The 27,647-nt window shown below is 38.8% G+C and overlaps 1 protein-coding gene across 1 annotated transcript; it reads right to left on the bottom strand.

Moving 5' to 3' along the window:
• Nucleotides 1-1,106: 1,106 nt before the first annotated feature.
• slc1a1 (solute carrier family 1 member 1) lies at nt 1,107-24,146 on the bottom strand. The gene is made up of 12 exons (XM_056240353.1): nt 23,899-24,146; nt 20,238-20,378; nt 18,835-18,927; nt 18,641-18,755; nt 18,395-18,437; nt 18,207-18,311; nt 17,936-18,120; nt 16,473-16,580; nt 14,695-14,817; nt 12,760-12,954; nt 12,524-12,658; nt 1,107-2,462 (listed from the first exon to the last, which is right to left on the bottom strand). Exons 1-12 carry the CDS (start codon nt 23,996-23,998, stop codon nt 2,222-2,224), a joined length of 1,584 nt encoding a protein of 527 aa, XP_056096328.1. The 5' UTR covers nt 23,999-24,146; the 3' UTR covers nt 1,107-2,221.
• Nucleotides 24,147-27,647: the final 3,501 nt, after the last annotated feature.

Raw genomic sequence — 27,647 nt, 5'->3', positions numbered from 1 at the left:
CATCCATGATGTAAGTCTCCCATTCCACCACATCCCAAAGCTGCTCTATTGGATTGAGATCTGGTGACTGTGGAGGCCATTTGAGTATAGTGAACTCATGAAACCAGTTTTCAAGAAACCAGCTTGAGATGATTTGAGCTTTGTGACATGACGTGTTATCCTGCTGGAAGTAGCCATCAGAAGATTGGGTTGGGAAACACTGGTTTAAACGATGCAACTGAGCATCGTTTAAAGCAGTGTTTCACAACCCTGTTCCTGAAGGCACACCAACAGTGCATAATTTGGATGTCTCCCTTATCTGACACATATAAGGTCTTGGAGTCCTGTACTAAGGGGCCTAAAGTGTGCCATGAAAATATCCCTCACACAATTACACCACCACCAGTCTGAACCACAGATACAAGGCATGATGGATCCATTATTTCATGTTTTTACACCAAATTCTGCCCTTACCATCTGAATGTTGCAGCAGAAATCGAGATTCATCAGACCAGGCAACATTTTCCTATCTTTTATTGTCCAATTTTGGTGAGCCTGTGTGAATTGTTGCTTCTGCTGCTGTAGCTCTTCTGCTTCAAGATTGGACTTTTGAGTTACTGTTGCCTTTCTGTCAGCTGGAACCAGTCAGGTCATTCTCCTCTAATCTCTGGCATCAACAAGGCATTTTCACCCACAGAACTGCCACTGACTGGATATTTTCTCTTTTTTACTATTCTCTGTAAATCCTATAGATGGTTGTGCGTGAAAATTCCAGTAGATCAGCAGTTTCTGAAATACTCAGACCAGCCCGTCTGGCACCACCAACCATGCCACGTTAAAGTCACTTAAATCACCTTTCCTTCCCCGTTCTGATGCTCAGTTTGAACTTCAGCAGATCGTCTTGACCATGTCTACATGCCTAAACGCATTGAGTTGCTGCCATGTGATTGGCTGATTATATATTCGCGTTAATGCGCAATAGAACGTGTGTACCTAATAAAGTGGCCGGTGAGTGTATATCAAAGAATATTAGAAACATTACACTCTACAATTAAACAACACAAGCTGAAACTTGTTAAACAACATCTCATGGTATTTTGTTACATGAAAAAAGGCAATTTAGGCAATTTTTCAGGTGTTGACATTTGTCTTTATTATTTTGTGGATACACATACAGTACTTGTTGAATCATACAGTATAACTAATTTGACTACTGTACTGTATAAATACAGTTGTACAATGGTGTGCTTTATGGTGTTAATTCAGTTCCAGAACCTCAAACACAGACCATTAATGCTTCACATTGATCGTTTTCTCTCATTTCTAATGTAAAACAAAATATAAAGAAATTAAATACTGTAAAAGAAACTTAAAAACTGCTTCAATGGCAGAAATTTGGCACTGACAACATCATCGGTGTAGTCTTTTAAAAAATATTCTTTAAAATAGCTCTGATTCAACAACAACGACAAAGTAAAACCATAAAATGAGTGGCTTGCTGAAGAAACTATTAAGGCTTGCCACCTTCAGTGTCATGACAAAATAATTGTGTACAAAGGATCTGATTTTCATTCTCAAGGCCATTCCTGTACTTCATATCAAATCCTTATCATGCAATATTTCATTTCATTTTAGAAGTTTGTATAAAAATGTTCCCCTTCATATCAACAATTTGGCACAAATCTGAAATGAAAGACACGCAAAGCTCATACACATTTGGCTCTCAATAGCAAGTGCAAATACATAACTGGCAAAATTTCACACTTTACCGAGTCTAAAACAAATGAACATAATTTGCGAAAAAAAAAAAGCAGATTTCGATGACCTTAAATTCAGCGTTTTTTTTGTGTATAGTAACATTGGCTAGTTAGCAACATGCTCTTTTGTTGTACAATACAAAAATCACCTACTGCTAAAAAGCTATTCATTAGTACGAAGCCAAAGAAAACAACTGCAGTTAATTAAAGGAAAAACCGCTTTGCATAAATCATGGCAACATGTAAATGAGCTGTGGAAGCACATAGTTTCCTTACGGACATTTTTTCTCTCTGTCTAGCGCACACGTAAGTTCAAGAGCATGGAAAATGAAAGAAGGAGAACCGCAAGGGCAGGTATTGCTAATGTCTGCGCTCAATCATGTCCTTGGTAATGACTTTCTGTCCTAGTCATAGCACAGCTTTTATGAATGGCTCCTACCTCTCTGAACCCTCCTTTCAGTGATGTCACATTTGTCACGTTACCTCTAGAACTGCGAGGTCTCGGTGAAGGAAATGGCGTCGCTTTTGTCAATGGTGAATCCACCGTTCACGTAAGATTTCTTCTCGCACTCGTCGTCGTCCAGCGTGGTCTCTAGGGCGAAGGGGTTGGCCGCATCCACGTCTGAAATCAGGTCCATCCTCTCTAGTTCTCGCTTAGACAGCTTCTGGACTATTCCGGCACCGTAGGCATCTCCCAACACGTTGATCATGGTTCGGAAGCGATCGCTAATTTGATTGGAAAATGATTGTTAACTCTCACATTATAGCAGCTGTTAGAATATTTAGCAGCCATGTCTCCAATGTTCAGTGTCACATGAACCTTCAAAAATCATAAGGCCAATTCATACTGCACTGACACTTCATCAGGGTTTTGTCGGAGCTTGTTTTTGCTGATTGAACATGTTGAATCGGCTTGTCCGGTTGTGGAATGTCTGAGAAGTGACGTGCTGTAATCTGGTGATTGTCCGCAATGGTCGCCGTCTATCAGTGCAGTGTGAATTGGCCTATATATGGGCCCTGTTTACACCTGGTATTAAGATGCTTTTTGGTCGATCGGATCAAAAGTGGACGACACTAAATGCAGGTGTAAAGGTCTAAAACGTTTTGAGCTTGTCCACTTTCGACCACTTCCAGGGGTAGACAAAAACCCATTCGACCGGATTGCTTTCGTAATGTAAACGGTCATGTGGTCGAATGTGTTCCAACAGCCGCAAAAGAAGCAGCGCACTAGCCAGACGGGATTTAAACTTTGCCGGCTGGAAGCCCAAGTTTGGTTTAAGGACGAAAAACATATCAAACACAACGTTCTCTCACCATTCCTGATTTCTAACACACTCGCAGTGTCTGGCGTGATCTTGCGGCTGTTCAGAGTCTTACGTGGTCTTTTTACATCGTCTCCAGGCGCGTTCATATGTGAATTCCGTGAGCTTATTTCATCCATTAGATCGCAAGATCTGAAAAACCCATACATTTACCCGCCCATAGACCCTCCCCTTCAAGAAAGCGGGACAGAAGTGGTTGAAAGTGGACAAAAGAGACGGATTGAAACGCCAGATGTAAACGGGAATGTGTCTCCCTTGTCTACTTGTGATCCGATCAACCAAACGCAGGTGTAAACAGGGTCTATAGTGCATTAAAATGTTCATTCACGCCATATGGTAATAACCTGTAGTCAACATGTATACTGGGAATTTTCCATGTGACCTCTGTACCACCTGACCGCTGCAGATGCAATAGAGTGCAACAGTGCCCACCCCCTTTTTCAATGGCGCTGATCAAAATAGCTAAAGAGCAATTTGGAGCATGTTGCTTTTTTTCAACTCTCCGATTGGTGTAATTTTCTGTACAGCATCATGGGTAATGTAGGTTATCACCAGGAATTACACTGTTAAACATGATTATTTAAAAATAAGCTAATGGCTTCAATAGAAGCAAATATTATGGATTAACAACCTCGTAGCTCACAGTAGGTCTGTCCTTAAAGGTTTATAAGTTATTGTTCAAAATCAATTTTCTTTGTGGAGAAAATGAATGAGTTTTTACTTCCGGAAACCGACTTTTGCACTCTGTTTGGCATCGATAATGTTGTCACAGAAACGCACAATTCCGAATCCGAAGACGTAAACAGCAGAACATCACGTCCTGTCATTTTGTAATTAAGGTTATTACGACATAGTATGAACACAGTACAAGTCATCTCAGAAACATCATATTTACCAGTTGAATGTAAATGAAAGCTATCACAATGGTGAAGGAAACTCTAAACCCTCGCTTCGTCCGAAATCGCATACTGTCTGAGTATGTACTTTGAATTGGAACTTACTTTGCGACCATTAAAAAATGTACGTTCTATATAGTATAATCGTGGGTAGTATGAATGAAATTCAGACATACTACATCCGCCATGTTGTTACTGTCATGTGACCTACAAACGTTTGTTGCGTCACTTCAATGTCATTCATAAATCCCCTCCCGTAAATTGTCCATCGTATGCACACTTCAGAATCAACATTCATCAACTCCCACAATGGAAGCTCAAGCATTTTTGAACCAATGAGGTTCATTCTCGTGTATACGCAGCATGTTTGAGATTCAGCAAAGAACCAATGAGGTTTGTTCTCGTGCGTCAAGCAGTTTCGGTTGAGCTTAAGTTCGCTGATCAGTGTTTATATGTGAATAAAAGCCTAAATTCACTCTGTTAATCATATAAAGCGATCGTGTTTCTTCCGAAAATTTGGACTAAACCGCAAAATTCATATGGATTAGTTTTACGATCTCTTTATGAACTTTTTGAAGCGTCAAAGTTTCAGTTGTGTCAATGGAGGGACAGAAAGCTCTCAGATTTCATAAAAAAAAATCTTAATTTGTGCTCCGAAGATAAACTAAAGTCTTACTGGTTTGGAACAACATGAGGTTGAGTAACTAATGACAGAATTTTTATTTTTGGGTGAACTATCCCTTTAATGGTGGTGACGTTAAAGTAATATGACCGTTGTAAGTGCAGAAAATGTTTGTCTTTTATCTTGTATTTTTGCGTGTACGTTTCCAGGTGGTTTGGTCACATGGGTATCGGTGGGTATATACCTGGTAGTATTTCCTGTTTGGTTCATTGTGTAGAGAGGGGGTGAGTAGCGGGGAGTGCTCACTTTCTGTTGACCGTTTATACGGATCTTTATCATGTTTTACGTGGATAGTCTGTTATCATGCCAATAAAATGTTATTGGTTATTCAATGAAAGAAAACGCGTCACGGATATTTCCTGCTGCTTAGCCTCTCAGCGGCTATAGGGTGCCGCTACATTAGTCAACAGAAAACCTGCATAATTTATGGATTATGGACGCGACTTGGAAACGGCTGTTTCTGCATACAGCATGTTGTGGCGGACGTGCATCATGAAGTAGATTGACGGACACGACGCACATACAGACGGCAAACGAGGTATGTTGGCGGTTTTAATGGATTGTGCTGTATCACCGTTGTGGAAGACGCTGTTGTAGTCGTTGGATTGGAGTTGGGTTGAATGCGCTTTGTGCTGCTCGTGCATATTTATGGGCTCTCGTGTGCTGCCTTGTTACGTTCATTCATTGTTTGGCTCTGTGAGCGCGCTGTTTGAAACGGAGCTCACATTGTCCGTTGCGTTGGAGAATGATGGATTCTGAGGATATGGAGCACGCTGCTGGTAGCGGCAAACGAGAGCATAAACCCACGGCAAAAGCCCTGGTGGCTAAAATTGAAGCCTTGCAAAGGGATCGCAAGAGTAAAGTGAATAAAGTGAAGAGTTTGATTGGGTCAATGAAAGAGCTGATGATATGCGATGACAATGCGTCTCAAGTGTGTTCTATGCTGAAAACGACACAGCTGCTTATGGATGATGCATCTGCGCTGCATAAAGGAGTATTGCCTCTACTTCCTCCGGAGGAACAAAGTAAACAAAATGAATGGTTTGACTCCATTTTGGAACATTACAATGGCTTTGTGGATGACGTTAAACAATGGATGAATGAAGTTGGGAAATTGAATACCTGCACCGCTCCTTCTAATATCTGCGGGCCTGTGGTTGAGGAAGCCATATATACAACATCTCAAGGGGTTTGTGCATCTGATATTTCACCCTCTGCTGACGTGGTGTCCACGACACACAATACTCAGCCCTCTAATGTACATCTACAAGCTGGAATGGATTCTGGGAACCTCGAAAATGAAATTCAACCAATGGACAGCGCTTCAAATATAAGCAGTAAAAGATCTTCTGGAGTTACATCTCATGGGTCTCGATCATGCCGATCTTCCATTCGTCTTAAGGCTGAGGCAGAACTGGCTGCTTTATTGGCTTCTCAACAAATGCTGCAAAGGAAACATGATTTAGAGGAACAGGAGGAACTGTTGAGGAGAAGGAGGGAAAAACTGGAGTTGGAAACTAAATTAGCAGAGTCAATGGCAAGAGTAAAGGTGTATCAAGACGTTCATTCTGCATCTCATTCATCTGCGGATAGGACTATGTCGAAACCCCTTCATTCGGTGGCGGAACCATTTGTTCCTTCTGCTAATGTGCCATCAGCATCAGAGTCCATACCTGTAACACGTACATCACATGTCGATAATATACAAAGGATTTCAAATTATTCTCTATCTCAGTCAGGACAACAACAATCAACAAGATCTAAAATGAAACCTTCACAATCTACATTGCCTAATAGGTCATCATTGGATAATCAGAATAGTGAATATGCTCATGGGTCAGGATCAAGTTTTCAAATTGACGCAAGCCATACAAGCATGCTTCAGCTTATGGGTAAGCAGAATGAAATAGCTACCCTATTGGTTAAACAGCATAACTTGTCTTCACTTCCACCCAGAGAAATACAGTACTTTGATGGAGATCCATTGCGCTTTCATGAGTTTATGCGCACATTTGAGGAAGTTGTGGAAAAGAAGGCAGACAACCCAGGAGATTGTCTGCACTTTCTGGAGCAATATACACGAGGACAGTCGAAAGAACTTGTCAGAAGTTGCCAGCTCATGACCCCGTTACAAGGTTACTTAAAGGCTAAGGCATTGCTTAAGGAGAACTTTGGTAATGAGGTAAAAATTGCTTCGTCATATATGGAAAAGGCTCTTTCATGGAAAGCTATAAAATCTGAAGATGCTAAGTCTCTGCAAGAGTATGGTCTTTTCCTAAGGAGTTGTTGCAACGCTATGCAAGATATTAACTATATGAATGAGCTGAATTTCACCACTAACATGCAAATTATCCTCTCAAAGCTTCCTTATAAACTCAAAGACAGATGGAGAGTCGTTGCATATGAGTTAAAGGAGCGACGCCACAATCAAACCACCTTTTCTGATGTTGTTGACTTCATCGAGAAACAAGTAAAAATTCTATCTGACCCTGTATTTGGTAATATTCAGGATGTATCACCTGCTGGAGGTAGGAAGACTAATTTCAAAGCAAGTCAGCCAAAAACTAGAAGCAGCTTTGCAACCACTGTCACTGCTATACCTGAAATGAAAGAACACCATAAGATATCAACCAACAGAACCTGTCTCTTTTGTAGTGGTGAACACATACTGGATGTCTGTAATAAACTTATCAGAAAAAGCCATAGAGAAAAGATGAACTTTCTGATGACGAGAGGAATTTGCTTTGGCTGCTTGCATACAGGTCACCTCAGTAGGGACTGCAAAAGGAGAAGTATCTGTAATATATGTAGTCTTAAACACCCCAGTCTTCTTCACATTTATTCTCATGAGAAGGTAGATACTTTGGACCAGAAGAAAGCTGAGTTCAATTCAGCAGTAGCTAGTGCCATGGTCTCTCTCCAAACTAGTGGGCTTACTGGGGCTGGTAACGACAGCTGTGCGTTACCTATCGTTCCAGTTTGTGTTAAATCAAGAAAGGGAAACAGTGTGGTGAGGACGTATGCTTTTCTTGATTCTGGAAGTTCTGCTTCTTTCTGTACGGAAAGTTTGATGAACAAGCTCAATCTCCCCGGAAAGAGAGTTAATATTCTTCTCAGAACTATGAGTCAAGATAAATCAGTCGGTAGCTACGTTCTAAAGGATTTAGAGATTTCTGGGTTGAGTCAAGAATATTACTGTGCATTGCCCGAAGTGTATACTCAAAAGAGCATGCCTGTGACCACAGCAAATATCGCCTCACAGAAAGATCTTGAACGTTGGCCTTATTTGAGTCATATTTGTCTACCTATGATTAATGCTGGCATTGAGCTTTTGATTGGAGCTAATGTTCCAGAAGCACTGGAGCCTTGGGAGGTCATACGTAGTCAAAATAATGGCCCATATGCTGTAAGGACCCTGTTCGGATGGACTGTTAACGGACCACTTAAAGGAGTAGGCATGAATGGAGATGATGCTGCCAACCAACTTCCTGTGACTGTGAATAGGATTGCAGTAATGAAGTTGGAAGAGTTGTGGAAGCAGCAATTTAAGGCCGATTTTCCAGAGACTGCTCATGAAGAAATGGTAGGAACATCTAAAGAAGATCAGCAGTTTATGAATTTTGTGTCCAATTCAGCAAGACTGATTAAGGGTCATTATTACATCGGTCTACCATTCAGAAATGCTGAAGTAGTCATGCCTATGAACAGGAGAATTGCAGAACAACGTGCTTTAACTCTTCAAAAAAGGTTTAAAGTGAATTCTTCCTTTCATGCAGATTACACCACCTTTATGGAGGATGTGATCCATAAGGGTTATGCAGAAAGGGTACCGGCGGCTGAACTGGAGAGACGTGACGGACGTCTGTGGTATTTGCCCCATCACGGTGTATATCATCTCAAGAAACACAAGATTAGGGTTGTGTTTGATTGTGGAGCTTCTTATCAGGGTACATCACTGAATAGCAAGCTTCTACAAGGTCCAGACTTAACCAGTTCACTGGTGAGTGTACTTCTACGATTTAGGCTGGAACATGTTGCCTTGATGGCCGACATTGAAGCCATGTTCCATCAAATCAGAGTTCACCCAGAAGATTGTGATCTCTTGAGATTTCTGTGGTGGCCAGAAGGTAATGTAAACGGCAGTCTGGAGGAATACAGAATGGTGGTCCATCTATTTGGGGCTACATCATCACCAAGTTGCTCGAGTTTTGCATTGAGGAAATGTGCAATGGATCAAAAGGATCTATTCGACCCCAAGACAATGGATGTCGTTTTCAATAATTTCTATGTGGATGACTGCCTTGTTTCCGTATCTTCCGAATCAGATGCTGTTCAGTTGTACAAGGATCTTACTAGTATGTGTGCTAAAGGTGGATTTCGTTTAACAAAATGGACGAGCAACAGCCGTGCTGTATTGGGTGTAGTACCTGAGAAGGACAGAGAGAAAAAGGTAAAGGATTTGGATTTCGATCGTGACACTTTGCCAGTGGAACGAGCATTAGGAGTGCAATGGTGTGCTGAATCGGATGCCTTTCAATTCAAAGTGGTAGTCAAAGATAGACCTCTTACCAGGAGAGGAATTCTCTCAGTGGTTAGTTCCATTTACGATCCTTTGGGGTTCTTGTCACCTGTGATTCTGTCTGCCAAGAGGATACTACAAGATCTATGTAGGGAGGGAATTGGATGGGACAATGAAATTCCATCAGTGTATGTTCAACGTTGGATGAACTGGCTGGATGATCTGCATCACTTGGAGAGTTTTGAGGTCAGAAGATGTTTGAAGCCTGATGGGTTTGGAGATGTAATTTCTGCTCAAATGCATCATTTTTCAGATGCTAGCGAGCAAGGATATGGCGTGGTATCCTATTTGCTGCTCCATAATGACCAACAACAGGCATATTCTACCCTCTTAGTAAGCAAGGCAAGAGTTACACCATTAAGATCCATTACAATCCCTCGCCTGGAACTTACAGCTGCCACTCTTGCAAGCCGTATTGACAAGATCTGGATGAAAGAACTCAAGATGCCCTTTCAGAACTCCGTGTTTTGGACTGACAGTACTTTGGTACTCAAATACCTTCGAAATAGCTCCTCAAGATTTAAGTGCTTTGTGGCTAATAGAGTGTCCGAAATCCTGAAGGCTTCCGATGTAGAACAATGGAGGTACGTGAATTCGTCAAGTAATCCAGCAGATTTGGCGTCTAGAGGAGTGAAGGCGGATTCACTTTTGAAGAACGAGACGTGGATTTCTGGTCCCGCATTTCTCGTTCGATCACAAAAGGAGTGGCCTATGGACCCCACCTATAGGGATGTAATATTGCCTCGTGACCCTGAGATTAAAAGGAGTGCTTTGGTAAACATGATAGAAGTCAATGAAAATCCTGACTCCATATCATATCTCTTTGATTACTTCTCCTCTTGGATTCGACTAAAGAAAGCCGTAGCATGGATCCTTCGTTTGAGACGAATCTTGATGGATCGTAGCAAGGAAAGGAAACGACTGCAGACTGTTCTTGTCTGCTCTGATATAGATCCATATCAACAAGAGATGATTATTAATCAGGAGATGCAGAAGTTTGAACCTACAGTGCGTAAGGACTTACTTTCGTTGGAAGAATTGGAAAGGGCCGAAATGGAAATCATTCGACTTTCTCAAAGAAAGAGATTCCCGGAGGAACTAAATAGTCTACGAAAGTGTGGAGTAGTCAAGCGAAATAGTCCTCTTTATAGTCTTAATCCAATACTTCAGTGTGATATCATCAAGGTTGGTGGACGTCTTGATAACGCATTGATTCCTGAACACTCTAAACACCCAATTATATTGGCAAAGGACTTACACATTTCTAACCTAATCCTGCGACAAATTCATGAAGAAGTGGGACATAGTGGACGGAATTTCATGCTGGCAACTCTTCGACAGCGATATTGGATCCCTGGAGCTAGCGTAGCCATAAGAACATTTCTGTCAAAATGTGTAGTGTGTAAAAGGTTTAACGCAATTGCAGGTCATCAACAGATGGCTGATTTACCTCATGATCGAGTCTCATCAGACAAACCACCCTTTACTCATGTTGGACTGGATTGTTTCGGTCCATTTGAAGTAAAGAGAGGAAGAACCACTCTAAAGCGTTATGGAGTCATTTTCACCTGCTTGAACATTAGAGCCGTTCACATTGAGATGGTTGCATCACTGGACACCGACTCATTCATTCACGCACTCAGACGTTTTATCGCCCGACGAGGACAAGTGGCTGAAATACGTTCAGATAATGGAACGAACTTCGTCGGGGCCGATCGTGAATTAAAAGAGGCGATACAAAATTGGAACCACAGTCAGATAAACGACGTTCTTCTACAAAAGAAAATTAAATGGACTTTCAATCCTCCTACCGGTTCACACCACGGAGGTATCTGGGAAAGGCTCATCAGATCAATAAAGAAAATACTGAACTCCATTCTTCGAGGGCAAAGTCTGAATGAAGAAGGTCTTCATACTTTCTTGTGTGAAGTAGAGTCTATACTTAACAACCGACCCATAACTAGATCATCTTTGGATCCTGACGACATGGAAGCTTTAACACCTAATCATCTTCTCCTTCTAAAAACAAAGCTTACATTACCACCTGGATTGTTTGAGCAGGAAGATTTGTATGCTCGTCGAAGATGGCGTCAAATTCAGTATTTAGCCAACCAATTTTGGAAAAGATGGATCTGTGAATATCTACCTTTACTACAAGAACGACAAAAGTGGATGGTAAAGACACGGAACTATCAGTTGGGAGATGTTGTACTGATGATGGATGAAAACGCACCAAGAAGTTCCTGGATCATGGGTAAAATTATTCACGTGATAACAGACAAAAAAGGATTCACACGGCAAGTTAAGATCAAGACTATGAGTACCTGCTTGACCAGGCCAATTACAAAAATTTGTCGTCTTCTTGAAGCTGAGGAATCTAAAGATTAGCTATGACTGACATTTGAGAGCTCTCAACTGACTTTTTTGACTTGACCTTTTTGACTTGGACTTGATCGAATTACTGACTTTACTGACTTAGACTTGACTTTTACATTAACTTTACTCCAACTTTACAATGATGAACGTTTGAGCGCTCTGGACATTCTTGCACACGTTTTTTCACATTTCCTTAAGCAATGAAAAAAAAAAAAAGAAGAAAAAAAAAAAGGAAAAAGAAAATCATGTATAACAATTAATTATGTAATGTATGTTAATATTGTTCATATTTTGATTGTGTCTATGATTATTGCAGGTTTATTGTGTAATAATCAGGGGCTGGAATGTAAGTGCAGAAAATGTTTGTCTTTTATCTTGTATTTTTGCGTGTACGTTTCCAGGTGGTTTGGTCACATGGGTATCGGTGGGTATATACCTGGTAGTATTTCCTGTTTGGTTCATTGTGTAGAGAGGGGGTGAGTAGCGGGGAGTGCTCACTTTCTGTTGACCGTTTATACGGATCTTTATCATGTTTTACGTGGATAGTCTGTTATCATGCCAATAAAATGTTATTGGTTATTCAATGAAAGAAAACGCGTCACGGATATTTCCTGCTGCTTAGCCTCTCAGCGGCTATAGGGTGCCGCTACAACCGTGGTGAAGTTAATTTATAGCCTACGTTTAGTTAATTACTTCTGCCGATTGCATTTAGGCTTCAAAATTAATACAAGTCGTGTTCATTTGTGAAGAGCTTATTTTTTTTACATCCAATAGTGTAAATCGCGGCAGCAGCTTCAGGTTGGTAGTCCAAGGCATTGTTGTCTATCTGTACTTCCGGGGTTCTTCCCACCAGAGCCTCGCTTTTGATTTCAAAATGGCGGCTGCGTGAAATCCGCGTATTGTGTCACATTAAGTAAACCTGACATACTTACAGCAGCCAATCGACAGCAACGATGAGGGTGACATCGTTGGCTGGAAGGCCCACTGCTGTGAGGACTATCACCATGGTTACCAGTCCAGCATTCGGAACTCCTGCTGCACCAATGCTGGCGACTGTTGCTGTGATACTATGAAAAGAACATGTCAAAAAAGTATTATTCGGGCTTTTGTCTCTCACAGAGCCACTTAACTCTATTATATCACACCAACTGGCTTATACCCAACTTACCTAATGGTAACAATCTGGCCAGCGTCCAGATCATAGTTGTTCAACTGAGCTATGAATATAGAAGCAACAGCTTCATACAGTGCAGTGCCATCCATATTGATAGTCGCACCAACTGGAAGGACAAAGCGAGTGATCCTCTTGTCAATCCTGTTGTTCTCTTCTGCACATCGGAATGTGACCGGCAGAGTGGCTGAGCTGATTTAGTAAAGACTCTTGTTATTATAAAAAGCATAATACTTGCCAGAATAGCAGTTTTCATTGATTATTGTGGGTTTAAAAAAAACATAAAACGTCTAAAACTGGAGAGACAGATCTTCAGAAGCAGGAAGTCCTGCTATAAACAGCTCAAAAATAATGATCAAAATACAACATTAAAGACTTTTAAAGAATTATTCATAGCATTGAAGGAATTTATGCCTTTTGTTTGTGCAGTGGCCAAAAAAGTATTGCGACACTTGAGTGCCACTTGAGACGTCTGAATTTCATTGCATTCAAAAAAAGAATTGTGATTTGTCATGTACATTATTTCCTTATTTTTTATTCTTATTGATATATTTATATTAGTGCTGTCAAACGATTAAAATATTTAATTGCGATTAATCGCATCAATTTCATAGTTAACTTGCGATTAATCGCAATTAATCGCACATTTTTATCTATTCTAAATGTCTCTTGATTTCTTTTTGTCCCATTATTTTTTTCTCATTTTAATGCTCTTATCAACATGGAAAAGTGGATCGGCTTGCTGTGTGCAAATGTTTTTTTATTGAAAACAATATTGGCATATACAGTGTTCAATTGCACACTAACATTCTCACTTGGAGCAAATAATCTCTCACACAATGTAACACTGTCCATCAATAAAAGGGTGAAAGAAATACTGACGAGGTCCTGATATTGACGAGGGGGCGGAGAATTCGCATCAGCTGTGTGTGTGTGTGCTTGGCCATCATCAAGTGGTATTTCAGACTGGACGTGCTGCGATGATGATAGCTCAGTTCACAACGACAAAACACACAGATCACTTTGGTCTTGTCAATGGGACCATTTGGCAACTTTTTAAAAGTAAACTTTCAATTCAGAATCTTATTGGCATCCATTTCGGCGTCTCGCGCTCGTCATCCACTCAAAACGTAACCTTAACCAACCATTTGGCCGGCTCGCAAGCCCAAACAAGTGTGTGCGGCGTGCCTGTTGTTTTGTTTCCGGTCTAGCTAGATCCGCTTGCGCTTTGGTCGACGAAGCAACAAAACGTCCTCGCGCGGCGCAAGCCATTGAAATGAATGGGTTTCATAGCGCAGCACCGCGCATGCCGCGTCCTGTTGCAAAAGCATGTGAAAAAAACGACAAATTTTGCTAGGCCAAAAAGACCGTTAATCACGCGATAAAAAAATGTACGCCTTTAAAATGGGTTTGCGTTAACGCTGTTAATAACGCGTTTAACTGACAGCCCTAATTTATATATATACTATATATGTATATATATTAAAACATTTTAAATGAGTAGTTTTATATTTCTCCATAGCTGTTAAGTACACAGTCTTGTACCTTTGTCTTTTTGTCTGATTTTCAAATACTTTTTTGCTTCCAATCAAAGCTTGTATGTTATGATTCACCTCGTAGTAGATGATTGGCTTGGTTCATGGCTTATAACGGTTTAACAAAGACTTTTTTGAAATCCTTATGGGAGAAATTAGTGGAAAAAATACGGCGATGAAAAAGTGTCCTACACTGTTCTACTCTGTTGCGCATAAATCCTCTCCCGTGGCCTCATGTGATGGTAAAGTGTCCACCGAATGAGCACTTCTGAATCAGTTCAGAATACTGTTTTTCGCATACTATATAGTAGGGAAGTATTCGATTTTGGACGCAGTGCTAGTGTTTTAAAATCAACATGCCCAGAAAATACAGATGCTAGAATATTCATTGGCTCACCTTGAGGAAATCATGAGAGCCGTCACCAAGGCCTGTGCCATTCCCAGAGTGAAGGTGAATGGATTCTTCCTCACAAAAACAAAGTATATCAGGGGGAGGAATATGATGGAATGGATGGCCAGTCTGTGGAAGGAAAACATATTTTAAAACATTAAACATTACAATCTATTATACATTATCATAAGTAATGAATATCCAGTATATTTTTTACCAAGGTCACGTACCCTCGGTTTCACAGACAAGGCTTAAGCCGAGTCCCAGACTAAAATGCATGTTTAAGCTGTTTTAAAGGCACAATATGTAAGATTTTTGTAATGAAATATCCAAAAACCTTTGGGATACTTCCATTTGTAAATCCAGAGAAATTCCAGTTTTAAATAATGGCTCGTGCCTATCAATGACGTCGTCCTCGGTTTCTGCTTGTACATTTACATTTATGCATTTGGCAGACGCTTTTATCCAAAGCTACTTACATTGCATTTCAAGGTACACATTTACAAGTAGTAACTTGTAGAAACCATAGACATATATACATAGATACCGCCACATTAGTGTCCCTTTCAATGGGCTGCTATACTTAAGCCGCTAATGGGGAATCTATATATATATATATATCAATGATACAGTATCTCGCACGCCGCTGTTGTGTCGTTCAGTCATCATGGTTCATGATTATTGATTGGCGAGTACAGAAAATCCAAAAAACTCAAACGTAGATCAACTGAGGCAAGCAGGCTTTGGGAAAAACGGAGAAATAAAACAAGGATCAATATCGGCGTGTTGTTTTTGAGATGGACAGAGACTCCGCTCTCGCATGTGTTTTAATAGACAAGTAAGCAAATATTATTTATTGTACACATATTGCACTTTGTTTGTACTTCAGTAACACTTTTTATCAAGTCTGGTGACCAAGTCTATGGCAGTGAAATTAAATACAGTATGTGTTGCACAAAAATATTTAGCTTGCAAATACTGTGGGTTCGTTCAAATTTACTTTTAGTACGATTGTTTTTACAAATAGTCACATATCAGTAACAGGCTAATATAGCATTACATTTCACGTTCCTTGCAGCTAATTCATTACGATGACATAAAATAGTGTGATCAAACTTACAGGTAATACAAAAACTCATTTATTACGTCATCCGTGAACATAATTAGTGAATTCCATACATCTCTGGATGGTGAAAACAACATCTCCCATCGTTCCACTCCTTTATAGCATCATCAAGCTTCGTCTTTGTTATTGTTTTAAAAATGCGACCTCTGGCGGCAAAAACTTACATATTGTACCTTTAACTGAAAGCAACTTATCTTAAACTATGTCAGTGCCATTGTTTTGAGATGCACACCAGTATGTTCTTTTCTAAGGCAAGTTTATAAAAGCTACTTAAATGTCCTAATAAAACTAAGGCTTAATCTAAGCCCTGTCTGTAAAACCAGGCCTTGGATTTATATCCTACAATTATTATTATTTTTTTCTGTTTGACTCAGCAATGTGCAATCTAAACCTGTCCTTTCGGTCCATTCCACACGAGTGCAGATGGCATTTGTTTAACACCGGCTATAGAATCTTCTGACTGATGTTCGGTTGCCTAAATCACTCTTAATAAGTGGAAATTTGGAGTTTATGAAATGTATTATTAGCACATCTGCAGCTTGAGCAGTTTTGAATGTCCTTGGCTCTTATCTGTGAGTGAACAGAGCTGATATGAAACTGTAGGGGAACAGTAAACGGCCAGTAAATCAGCAAGGGAACATTAAAGAAGCTTCTTCACCCGCTGAGCACCGTCACCATGTACAGGCCCATCTTCTTGAAGATTTCCCAGTCGTCCACCTCAATGATCTTAGCGGCAATCAGGAACAAGATGCCAATGGGCATGTAACTGCAGAAGAACATTCGTTAAATATCAGTACATCTATAATCAATATGACACACAAACTCCTGAGAATATGTTACTGATATATCTCCCTACAATATGTTTTACGGTAATAAAACCTACGGTAGATTTAGAGGTGTATCTGTGCAAAACATGTGCTAAGGTATAGTTAACTGGTTGCTAAGGTTTTCTGCATGACTGCTAATATGCCGTTTCTAGGGTATTCTGAATGGTTGCTAAGGAGTTACCATGTGGTTTCTTGTTTGTTGCTATATGGTTTCTAGGCTGTTCTAGTAGTTTCTATGGTAGTCTGACACTGAATGGTTGCTAAGGTATTCTAGGTGATTGTTATGCATAGAATATTCTGAGTGGTTGCTATAGATGGTTTCTATGCAGTTTCTAGGGTATTCTGAATGGTCGATCAAGGGTTGCTATGTGGTTTCTAGGGTATTTTGGGTGGTTGTTAAGGAGTGGCTTTGTGGTAGCAAAGGTGGTTGCTATTTGGTTTCTAAGATGTTACTAGATAGTTGCTATGGGGTTTGTAGGGTATTCTGGGGTGTTGCTATGTTGTTTCTAGGGTATTCTTGTTGGTTGCTAGGGAGCTGCTATGAGGTTTCTAGGGTGTTCTGGGGAGTTGCTTTGTGTTTCTAGGGTGTTCTGGGTGGTTGCTAGGGACTTGCTATGTGGTTTCTAGGGTGTTCTCAGTGGTTGCTAGGGGAGTTGCTTTGTGGTTTCTTGGGTATTCTGAGTGGTTGCTAGGGAGTTCTAGGCGGTTGCTATGTGGTTTCTAAGGTGTTGCTAGGTAGTTGCTATAGGGTTTGTAGGGTAATCTGGGGAGTTGCTATGTGGTTTATAGGGTGTTTTGGGAGGCTGCTAGGGAGCTGCTGTGTGGTTTCTAGGGTGTTCTGGGAGGTTGCTAGGGAGTTGCTATGTGGTTTCTAGGGTGTTCTGGGATGTTGCTAGGGGGCTGCTATATGGTTTCTAGGGTATTCTGGGAGGTTGCTAGGGAGTTGCTTTTAGGTTTCTAGGGTGTTCTGGGTGGTTGCTACTAGAGAGTTGGTATGTTGTTTTATATGGTGTTCTGGGTGGTTGCTATGTGGTTTCTAGGGTGTTCTGGGTGGTTGCTAGGGAGTTGCTTTGAGGTTTCTAGGGTGTTCTGGGTGGTTGCTACTAGAGAGTTGGTATGTTGTTTTATATGGTGTTCTGGGTGGTTGCTATGTGGTTTCTAGGGTGTTCTGGGTGATTGCTAGGGAGTTGCTTTGAAGTTTCTAGGGTGTTCTGGGTGGTTGCTAGGGAGTGGGTATGTGGTTTCTAGGGTGTTCTTGCCACTACAGACATGCTTTTAACGTGTCAGAACTAACCACATAATAATCTGAACAAGCCGCATGGTGGCCTCATTCAGAGCATCGAAAAACTCGAGCAGGATGCGTCCCCTATCTCCCATCTTGCCGATGACAAGGCCGAAAGTCACACAGAATACGATGAGACCAAGAACATTAATCCCATCTGAATATGAGCCCACGATCTTGTAGTCTTGGGTCAAATTCTACAGCATAAAGAAGGCAAAAATAAATGCATACATTTCTTCATTTATCTTTCTTCACCATACATTCTTTAGCATCTTTGTCTCACCTGTGCAACTGTTGAAATAATGGTGGTGAAGGGTGGAAATGTAGTTGTATTAGTTGTGTTTGAGTTGGTTTTCGATGGTTCAATCTCTTTGCGTTGCGTCTTATACTAAAACACAGATGAAGTTTATTTCAACAAAGTATTATATTTGGATTGTTCTAAGCAATATGTTAAAACATTTGATATTTTACCTGCTGAAAACAGGCTTGCACAAGATTTTCAGGAAACATATTCCTTTGAAGAAATGAGAAAAACAAATAACTTAAGTGCTTAATACATTTTATATTATATTTGGACACATAAGCCATACTTAAAATGGTCAACATGTCATTGCATAAGTTTATTTATACATTTTTAAGTATTCCTCAAGTGTCATTATCTTTCTTACATAGACCAATGGGTGCGATTTAAAAAATAGTTTCTACATTTTTTTTTACCTAACAAGGTCCAGCAAGGTGTCAACTGTGGTCACATTTGGTGTGGTTCCCGCTCTCTCGATATTTTCAGCACTCTGAGAGACCCCAGGTTTAATAGTCGTCACAAGAACGATTCCTTTTGAGCACAACATTTTTGTTAAACAACCACAATATATGTCTTTAAAGTTTATAGATTTGATGTTTATGTGACTCACCAAGAACGACAGCAATGATGGTAGTGGAGAGGTAATAAACCACTGCACGAAGCCCAATCCTGCCTGACACCTCTGAGTCCAGCGCTGCCACTCCTTCAGGAAGCAAGGCGATACGTTAACACTTTAGAATGACAACAACAATGCAAGTTATATTGCAACTGGGTTATACAAAAAAAAAAGTAAAGCACTTAGGCGAGGCGATTTCGACATAATCAGCAGCATAAATCCTTATCTTTTTGAGATGATTTTGTTGATAAGAGACAATGCAAAGTACACAAATATTAAAAGAATGAATTCAGAACTTAGACAAATACTAGCTATTTACAAATAATTTCTAAACTGTGTTCTGATTGCTCTTGTATGTACTAAGCTTAACTCTTACGCTGTGTTGAAAACCCTGTTTTTTTCTATCAATAAGGACAGGTTTTGTATTTCATTTTGGAACTGACTGTAGGCCTCATTGATCTGAGGTTATGCACTTCAGTTTTTGAGTGAAAAAAGCATGATAAATTTGTCAATATTCAACAAAATATGGGGAAAAAATGTCACTGTTTATTACACTAGAGTGCTTTAATGTTTAACCAAAATGTTTGTTTTGAAATGCTTTTATTTTGTACAAAGTCACACTTGTGGTTTTCCTAGTCAAAAATGACCGGCCTCCAAAAAATAGCTTCTAAATCTCTCGTTATGCTATATTATCATCAAATATTGGATTCAATCTTTTTGTCAACTTGCTTTCTTTTTATTTTTGAAACTGATTGATCTAAGCTTTATTAATCTGAGGATAAAGTTTATTTCTTTTCATTTCATTTATTTATTTTTGGACAGGGACAATGTAAAATATACATTAACCTTAGAAAGGAGAGATGCATTTCACCAGGTTGTAGCACTTGTGCTAATTTCCATCTGTAATATCAAGCCTGTAATACTCAATAATTTGTTTGTACGGTATACATGATTGTGTGTGTGAGTGTGTATCCACACATGCACAGGTCCAAGGCCTTTACCTTTGTAAGCACACATGTACATATGTGAACATGAACAGGCTCCTGAACACTAAATGTTTCCCCCTTTTTTTTAATGGATGGTAAATTCTGACCAATATAAGCTCAGATGAATGACGCCTACAATCAGTCAGTTTTATAATCCTTGTATGATATGCACCTAAACTGATTTTCAATGAACAGCTATTTTCCTTATCATTCTTACACACCCATGCATATGGTGGGTGACTGCTCTAAAAAGTAAAAAATAAAATAGATCAAAATAATAAAATATTTAAAAGAAAATATTGGTAACTTAAGGCAACATTTACCACCTCTGAATTTTCACTGCCAGTCATAAATGTAGATACTGTGATGGGCTGAAGAGGGAGAGAGAGACAGAGAGAGAGAGAGAGATACCTGTTATCATGCTGGAGACGATGAGCGGCAGGATGACCAGCTTTAGCATTCTCATCAGGATTTCTCCTGGGAAGCCAAAGTACTGCTTCTCCAGCTGGGACAGAGAGGTATAGTCCCGCACCAACACTCCAAGCCCGATCCCTGCAATGGATAGAGTGATAGAGAGAACCCGTCAAACTGACTGGAAATCCAAAGCTCTTAGTTGTGCCTAATCTACATCAAGCCAGACTGAATGTGCAGAGCTAAATATTCCAAGAATATCTCAACCACACAAAGATACACTCTGGGAAGAAAAGCTTCGATACTGAACCTTAAAGGGTTCTGTCAGGTTCTGAACCGTTTAGGGCTTCCCATCATGCATGGGACCATTTTATGGATTTAGTTTTAATTAATTAATTTTGTTATAATTAATTTTTAATTGTAATACATTTTTATGAATTAAGCAGCTCGTAAACATACTTGAAATAACCCATTAAACATGAAAGTATTATGCAATCATTTAAGACATTTCTCCTTGTATAGAAACTTTTTGGCATAAAGGGTTCAATAAATTTGAGTTGAGAAGCCCATTGAAACTTTTTTCTAAGAGTGTATAAATGCATATTGATTTGTGGTGAATTACTGCTGGGAGCTTGTTTCAGCTGTTTGTTTGTTTGTTTTTTCTCGCAATTGCGAGTTATAAAGTCCAATTCTGAAAAAAAAGTTGAGAACAAATTAAACAGATAAAAAGTCACAATTATCTTTTAAATTGTTTTATTCCGTGACGGAAACGAGCTTCCATAATAACTAGCCTGAGTGTACTGTATCAAAATGATCACAAAAACGAAGCGTCATCTCACTGACAAAGATCTGACATTTCGAGAGTATGCTAATAATGCTTTGTGACATTCAGGGCACAAATACAGTAAATTCCCTGCATTTGTTGTCAACAGATGCATAACACGAGATGTGCTGAATTATCTGCAGCTGTTAAACTGATAAAGATATTTCAGACAAATGTATCATTTTGAGTTTTTAATCATCTTCTTTCCATCCTTGTATAATGATGGACTTTGATATTGTCAGATATGACGTATACCAAATAAACTAAAAAGCTTTCCAATAAACGTAATGAAGTCTGTATGGACTGCACTGCAGCTAAATGTATTTATGTATGTCTGCTTCCAATTTCTTTCTGAAATGTTAGCAAAATTCACAATTTTCTTGCAGTATTAAGCAAATAAAAGGCTACTTAAGTTTACAGTACACTTTCATGACTGTATTCTTAACAGACTTCAGCACACTTTTAACTTTGCAATAATGTCAAATTACATTTTTCACTTTAAAGTATGAAGTATGACAACCCTTTTTCATACTTTAAAGATGTACACTTATTTTGATGTGTTGACTAACAAACTAAAGCACATGTGAAGTACTTGATTATAATTTTAACTATAGTGTGTTATTCGATATTACATTTAAAGGTAATATATTTTAAATTGCGCTTCACCATTATAAAGGTTTATATCTAAATATAAACTATAATGCATTTTCATTTAGTTACGATTAACATGCCATAAAAGTATCATGGACCAGTATGGTATGATTAGCTTCACAACTATTTGTTTGGCTAAAATGCAATGCCATATCAGATAACTTCCAAATACGCATCACGGAGAAGTCTTGAAGGTTTAACAAGGCTAAACCAAACCCAGATAACCACAAAGCCAACGTGAATTACAATAGTTTCTGTTGTACTGTATCTTATCTTTATTACATTTTAGTATTATACTGATTATGGTGCTTATGATTGAGAAAATAACAGTGATTTGCTTGACCTGCCTTTGTTTTATTGTAGGTGAAGCTTGCGTGCCATCATAATAATCTGTGTTTTTCCCAGTACACAAACCTATAAAACTAAATACCGTTAGCATAATTTACTTTCAGTATCAAACAAATATAATATATAACATATCAAATATAATATACACATAGAAATATATTAAAATATATCAAATATATTATAAAAGTGTACATGCCATCACTGCAATAAAGACTTTTTTTTGTTGTCTTGTCAGTACATATAGTGAATAATCTATGACCTCTGCTTAATTGCCTCCCCGATCAGCTCAGAAATGCCTAATAGAGCAATAGTGAGATTTTATTGGACAGCCTATTAGTTCTAAGCATTTTGCAAAGCATTAAACCATTAATGTTTTGATGACTAAGCCTTCATGAACTGGCCAGTTGTGTGCAAAGCAAAAAAACTTGTCATTTCTGATTACTTACAGTTAAAAGTAACATGCTTTAATTCCAAGAATTGCTCATTATGAAATGGTTGTCATAAAGTGTCCATTCATTTTTGTACACTTCTGCACAATGTAGCCTAGGGAAGAGTTAGCATTCTGGGGAAGTTTATATATAACCACACTGATATAGGCATTAAGACAATGTTCAACTACAGTATGTCATGAGGATATATTTTAACAGAAAGGTTGAACTGTGTTCTCAGTCAAGTGTTTTTAAGTTGTAATTTATTAATTGCACATGTTGTATAATTTTTCACTGCAGGTTGAGTTGTTAACATAATAGTTCATTTCATGAAAAGTCAAAGCTTAAGCTAGTTTGCTGGTCTTGTCTGATTCAAGCTGATTTCCCAGCCTCTCCAAGTTGAAAAACCTCTCTAAAACCAGCCTGGCTAAACTGGGAGACCAGCAAACCATATGTAGGCTGGTTTAATCATGTTTTTCAGCATTTTGAATACAACTATGGCTTTTTAAAAAGGGGCACCCCAGCCAACAAAAATATGTTCTTAGAATGTTGTGCTAACATTCCCATTGAAAACAGAAAACGTAATTGTTTGAATGTTCTATTTTTGAATGTTTGAAAAATGTTTTTCTCGGTTATGTGAACGTTAAGGGAACATTCCATTTTAGCATTTTGCAAACATTTCTAGAAACGTTTCAGAATGTTCCGAGAACATTCAAAAGTAACAAGACCAGATAACTTTGAAAGAACGTTCTGTTAACATTAAAAAAAAAAACGTTTGTTCATACTCTTGCCAGGACGGTTAGCCCAAGTTCGAAAAACGTTCCCTTTTAGCTGATGTTGTCACAAAAGATCAATGTAATGTAAGCCAATCAATGAACTGTGTCTTTTTTTTCCTAGCCAATAACGATAGACACGTTCAACTGGTTTAGGTATGTCTATAGAAATTGACCATAAAACAGCAAAATCACTGAAGTAAAGTGTGACAACTAGCCCCGAACTACTAATTAATAATACTTGTCACTGCTTGTGTGACGTCACGTGGAGCACAGAGAGATTTTACTGTGTCATACTGGAAGTCTGGTCACGTTTCTCTGTGGCAGTAGTAAAATATCTGCACACACACACACACTGATCAATGCCTTCATTTATCACAATCACCCATCAACACACCTGCAGATATTGTACGTGCATACACGCAACAAATAAACACTTTAATTGCTCTTATTGTCAAATCACCTATTGATATCATAACGGCGGTCCATAACACCACAGTAAGCTGCCAACAATAAAACAATAGCGGTGGATACATAATTAAAGGAATGAGGTGTGATAGAGCACAATGAAGCGAGATATAAGAGAAATGCAGTGAAATGTGGCCGTGCTGAAAGGAATATGAAGGCGCTCATAGTACCCAGTATCACCGAGGCGATGGTTGCAATTAGAATCCAGTTCCTCTTCAGCAAGCCCTTCACATCTCTACCTCTCCGCTCTTTCTTTCCCAGCATATCCATAATGGACAGGCACACGGGCTGATATGGAAACGCGAATGAATATGGCGAGGCTCGCGCTCGTTTCAGTCAGACGGAGGACCGCTGGAATAATGTGAGGCAGGTTTGTGTGAAGCTGCAGCTGCTGTTGGGAGGGGTGATGTGACTCCTCTCTGTCTGAGCCTCTCTTGATAACCTTTGCTTAGTTTATTGCAGATTGACCTCTGATTTACCTTTATTTCGTCTCATAAACGAAGACTGTGGGGTATAAAATTATCGGAATTTAGAAAGCACAACATATCATGACATCACGCTCGTGCTGATGTTGCAAAGCCACGTAATCTATTTTGGTATATTGTTAGCCTACAGTATAAAAAAAAAATCGCATTTTTTCGTTAAACACTTAATCTTGCCTTTTTAATGTTTTGTTCAGATTAACAATTGACACTCAGTTTAAGAAAAGCACGTTCACATATTCGCTTTCTTCAATACCCTTCTGGCAATAATTTATGACAAAGTTATTTGAATTCTAAATGAGTCTCTAAAGATATTACAAAAGACAAATATTAATTTAGTCAAGCAACTTAAAGGGATAGTTCATCCAAAAAAGAAAATTATGTCATGATTTACTCAAGCTCATGTTGTTCCAAAACTGTGAGTTTCTTTTTTCTGTTGAACTAAAAAGATATTTTGAAGAATGTTGTTGGTAACCAGACAGTTGACAGTAGCAATATTTCATAGTATAGAAAAATATATTAAAAATACTATTATTAATACTAATAATGGGGACCAGAAAATGTTTATACCACATTCTTCAAAATATCTTCTTTTGTTTTCAGCACAAGAAATAAATTAATACAGGTTTGGAACAACTTGAGGGTGAGTAAACGATGACAGAAATTTCAAATACTAAACTACAACTTCATCTTTACAAATGTGTAATTAAAAATATATTTAATACATGACATACAAGTTACAACAGAAATTCAATTATTAAAGTATATTTTACCATAAAGCTTGCCAGAACATTCAGCAGTACATTACATTTAAACCTTAAAAGACAATAGAAGTCAGGGATGATGTCCCAAGACGATCTCAAGGATCGGTATAGACTATATATTTATTTGATAGATAGAGCTTTGAGCCCCTGCCCCTAAGAAACTCTCTGCACATCCCTGTATACATTGGATTGATTTTAATTACTTAAATGTGCTTGAAGTGTGCAGTGTGCACCAAGCACTATAATACGCCTATCGGATCGGGACTCGTTATTGGCAGATAGCTACAATATACATCAGGGGCCTCCTCAAAAAAGTTGGGTAAGAAAATTACCCATATTACATAAATAAAACAACGTTAAATAAAATTTTTAAAGTGTATGAATCACTAGTTTTTTAAGTAACACTGTCCAACAGCGACACCAGCAGGTAAAGTTACACGTCTTTTGTGCCTCCCCTGAGCCCATTGACTTTTACCACAAAGCGTGCAGTGGGTTCAGTGGAGGGTAATTAAAGGAGTAGTTCACTTTAAAATGAAAATTACCCCATGATCTACTCACCCTCAAGCCATAGGTGTAAATGACTTTATTCTTTCAGACGAATACCAGAGTTATATTAATAAACACCCTGACGCTTCCGGGCTTTATAATGGCAGTGAATTGCAACCATCAGTTTGAAGCTCGAAAAAGTGCATCCATCCATCATAAAGAAACTTCACACGGCTCCGGGGGGTTAATAAAGGCCTTCTGAAGCAAAACGATGAGTTTGTGTAAGAAAAATATTCATATTTAACACGTTACAAAGTAAAATTCTAGCTTCTGGTCAAGCAGCCATACGCAGTCTACTTGCCCCTAAAGCGCAACTTACGAAACTTATGACTTTAGAAGTATTGTAGTGCGTCATGGCGTAGCGTAAATATCAGCAGTACGTCGCATTACTTTAGCATTAGTCGCATTAGTTGCGCTTAGACTTAAGTCGAATCCATATGTTTGTTTGGCCGGAAGCTGGTTATTTTACTTTATAAAGTTTTAAATATGGATATTTTTCTTACACAAACTCATCGCTTTGCTTCAGAAGGTCTTTATTAACCTCCCGGAGCAATGTGGAGTTCTTATATAATGGATGGATGCACTTTTTCGAGCTTCAACCTGATGGTTGCAATCCAAAGCCAGTTAAAGGAACACTCCGACTTTTTGGGACTTTAGCCTATTCACCTTATCCCCCAGAGTTAGAAAAGTCCATACATACCTTTTTCATCTCCGTGCGTGCTATAAGTCTGTTTGACGCACCCACCGCTAGCTTAGCACAAAGACTGGATGTAAATGGTTGCAGCTAGCATACTAATCCAAATAAGTGACAAAATAACGCAAACATGTTTCTATTTACATGTTGTGATTTGTATAGTCACAGACTGTACAAAAAACAAAGTCACATGAGACACAGACATATTTTAACCGTATAAATACTGGGAACTATATTCTCTGAAGGCGAAGCACTGCTACTTGGGCGGAGTGATAACCGCAGCACCTGAGACGCGCCGTGGTGAGGAGCAGAGAGCGCGTCTCAGGTGCTGCGGTTATCACTCCGCCCAAGTAGCAGTGCTTCGCCTTCAGAGAATATAGTTCCCAGTATTTATACGGTTAAAATATGTCTGTGTCTCATGTGACTTCGTTTTTTGTATACTCTGTGACTATACGAATCACAACATGTAAATAGGAAAATGTTTGCGCTATTTTGTCACTTATTTGGATTAGTATGCTAGCTGCAACCATTTACATCCAGTCTTTGTGCTAAGCTAGGCTAGCGGTGGGTGCGTCAGATAGAGTTACAGTACGCACGGAGATGAAAAAGGTATGTATGGACTTATCTAACTCTGGGGGATAAGGTGAATAGGCTAAAGTTTCAAAAAGTCGGAGTGTTCCTTTAAAAGCGTCAGGGTGTTTATCATGGCGTAATTTTCAGTTTAAAGTGAACTACTCCTTTAAGAAAGAACGTGACGTGAGAGGAGGCAATGCCTCCAGCGTGCTATGATTGGTTCGTGTGATATATCACGCCTCTTGTTTTTGTGCACGTTTGCGAATCAGTCTGAATCAATCAAATGATTGCGTTAATGGGAAGACAAATCAAAATCAAACTTGAAATGGCCTGAAAATATAATGAATGCGGGTTTTTTTAGTGAGCAATTAGCTTGGTGAAATTAAAGGTACATCGTTTCTGTGATCAGTGTGTACTGAGCTTGAGGACTGAAGAGAATAAGTTGACTATTATACAGAACAGCTGGACTTCAGTTCACAAATAAAATATATTGATTAAATTGTTACTGCTGTTAGTTATTATTTGGGAATAAAAATGCTTAAAACACTAACTTGATGATATTTATACTTGTTTTTATTAAAAAGAACATTAAACACATAAATTAATACAAAATAGAATTGTTTTTGGTTTCTCTTTTTAATGTAATGTTTATTTAACTAGGAAAATGTGACAACATTAAGTGTAACTGGGACATGAATTTACATTTGATTTATTTAAAAAAGTGTGAGGACTTAGTCTGCTCATATTAAAACAATAAGTATGTTTTTGTAATACTTTGTAATAAGTATGCTAAAGTGTACTTCTTTTTCACAAGGGTCTCTAAGGATTAGATATTATTTTTTACATTTCTTATGTCAGGT

Source organism: Rhinichthys klamathensis, unplaced genomic scaffold, assembly GCF_029890125.1.
Source record: "Rhinichthys klamathensis goyatoka isolate OS25496 unplaced genomic scaffold, OSU_Roscu_1.1 h1tg000593l_1, whole genome shotgun sequence".
NCBI lineage: Eukaryota > Metazoa > Chordata > Actinopteri > Cypriniformes > Leuciscidae > Rhinichthys > Rhinichthys klamathensis.
This window is presented reverse-complemented; position numbering and strand designations above follow the sequence as displayed.

Coding starts and splice junctions, on each gene's coding strand:
- slc1a1 (XM_056240353.1), bottom strand. CDS start 23,998: ATGGATATGCTGGGAAAGAAAGAGCGGAGAGGTAGAGATGTGAAGGGC. Junction 18,928..20,237: donor CGTCTCCAGCATGATAACAG/GTATCTCTCTCT, acceptor TGCTTCCTGAAG/GAGTGGCAGCGCTGGACTCA. Junction 2,463..12,523: donor GTTGCTGTCGATTGGCTGCT/GTAAGTATGTCA, acceptor CAATCAAATTAG/CGATCGCTTCCGAACCATGA.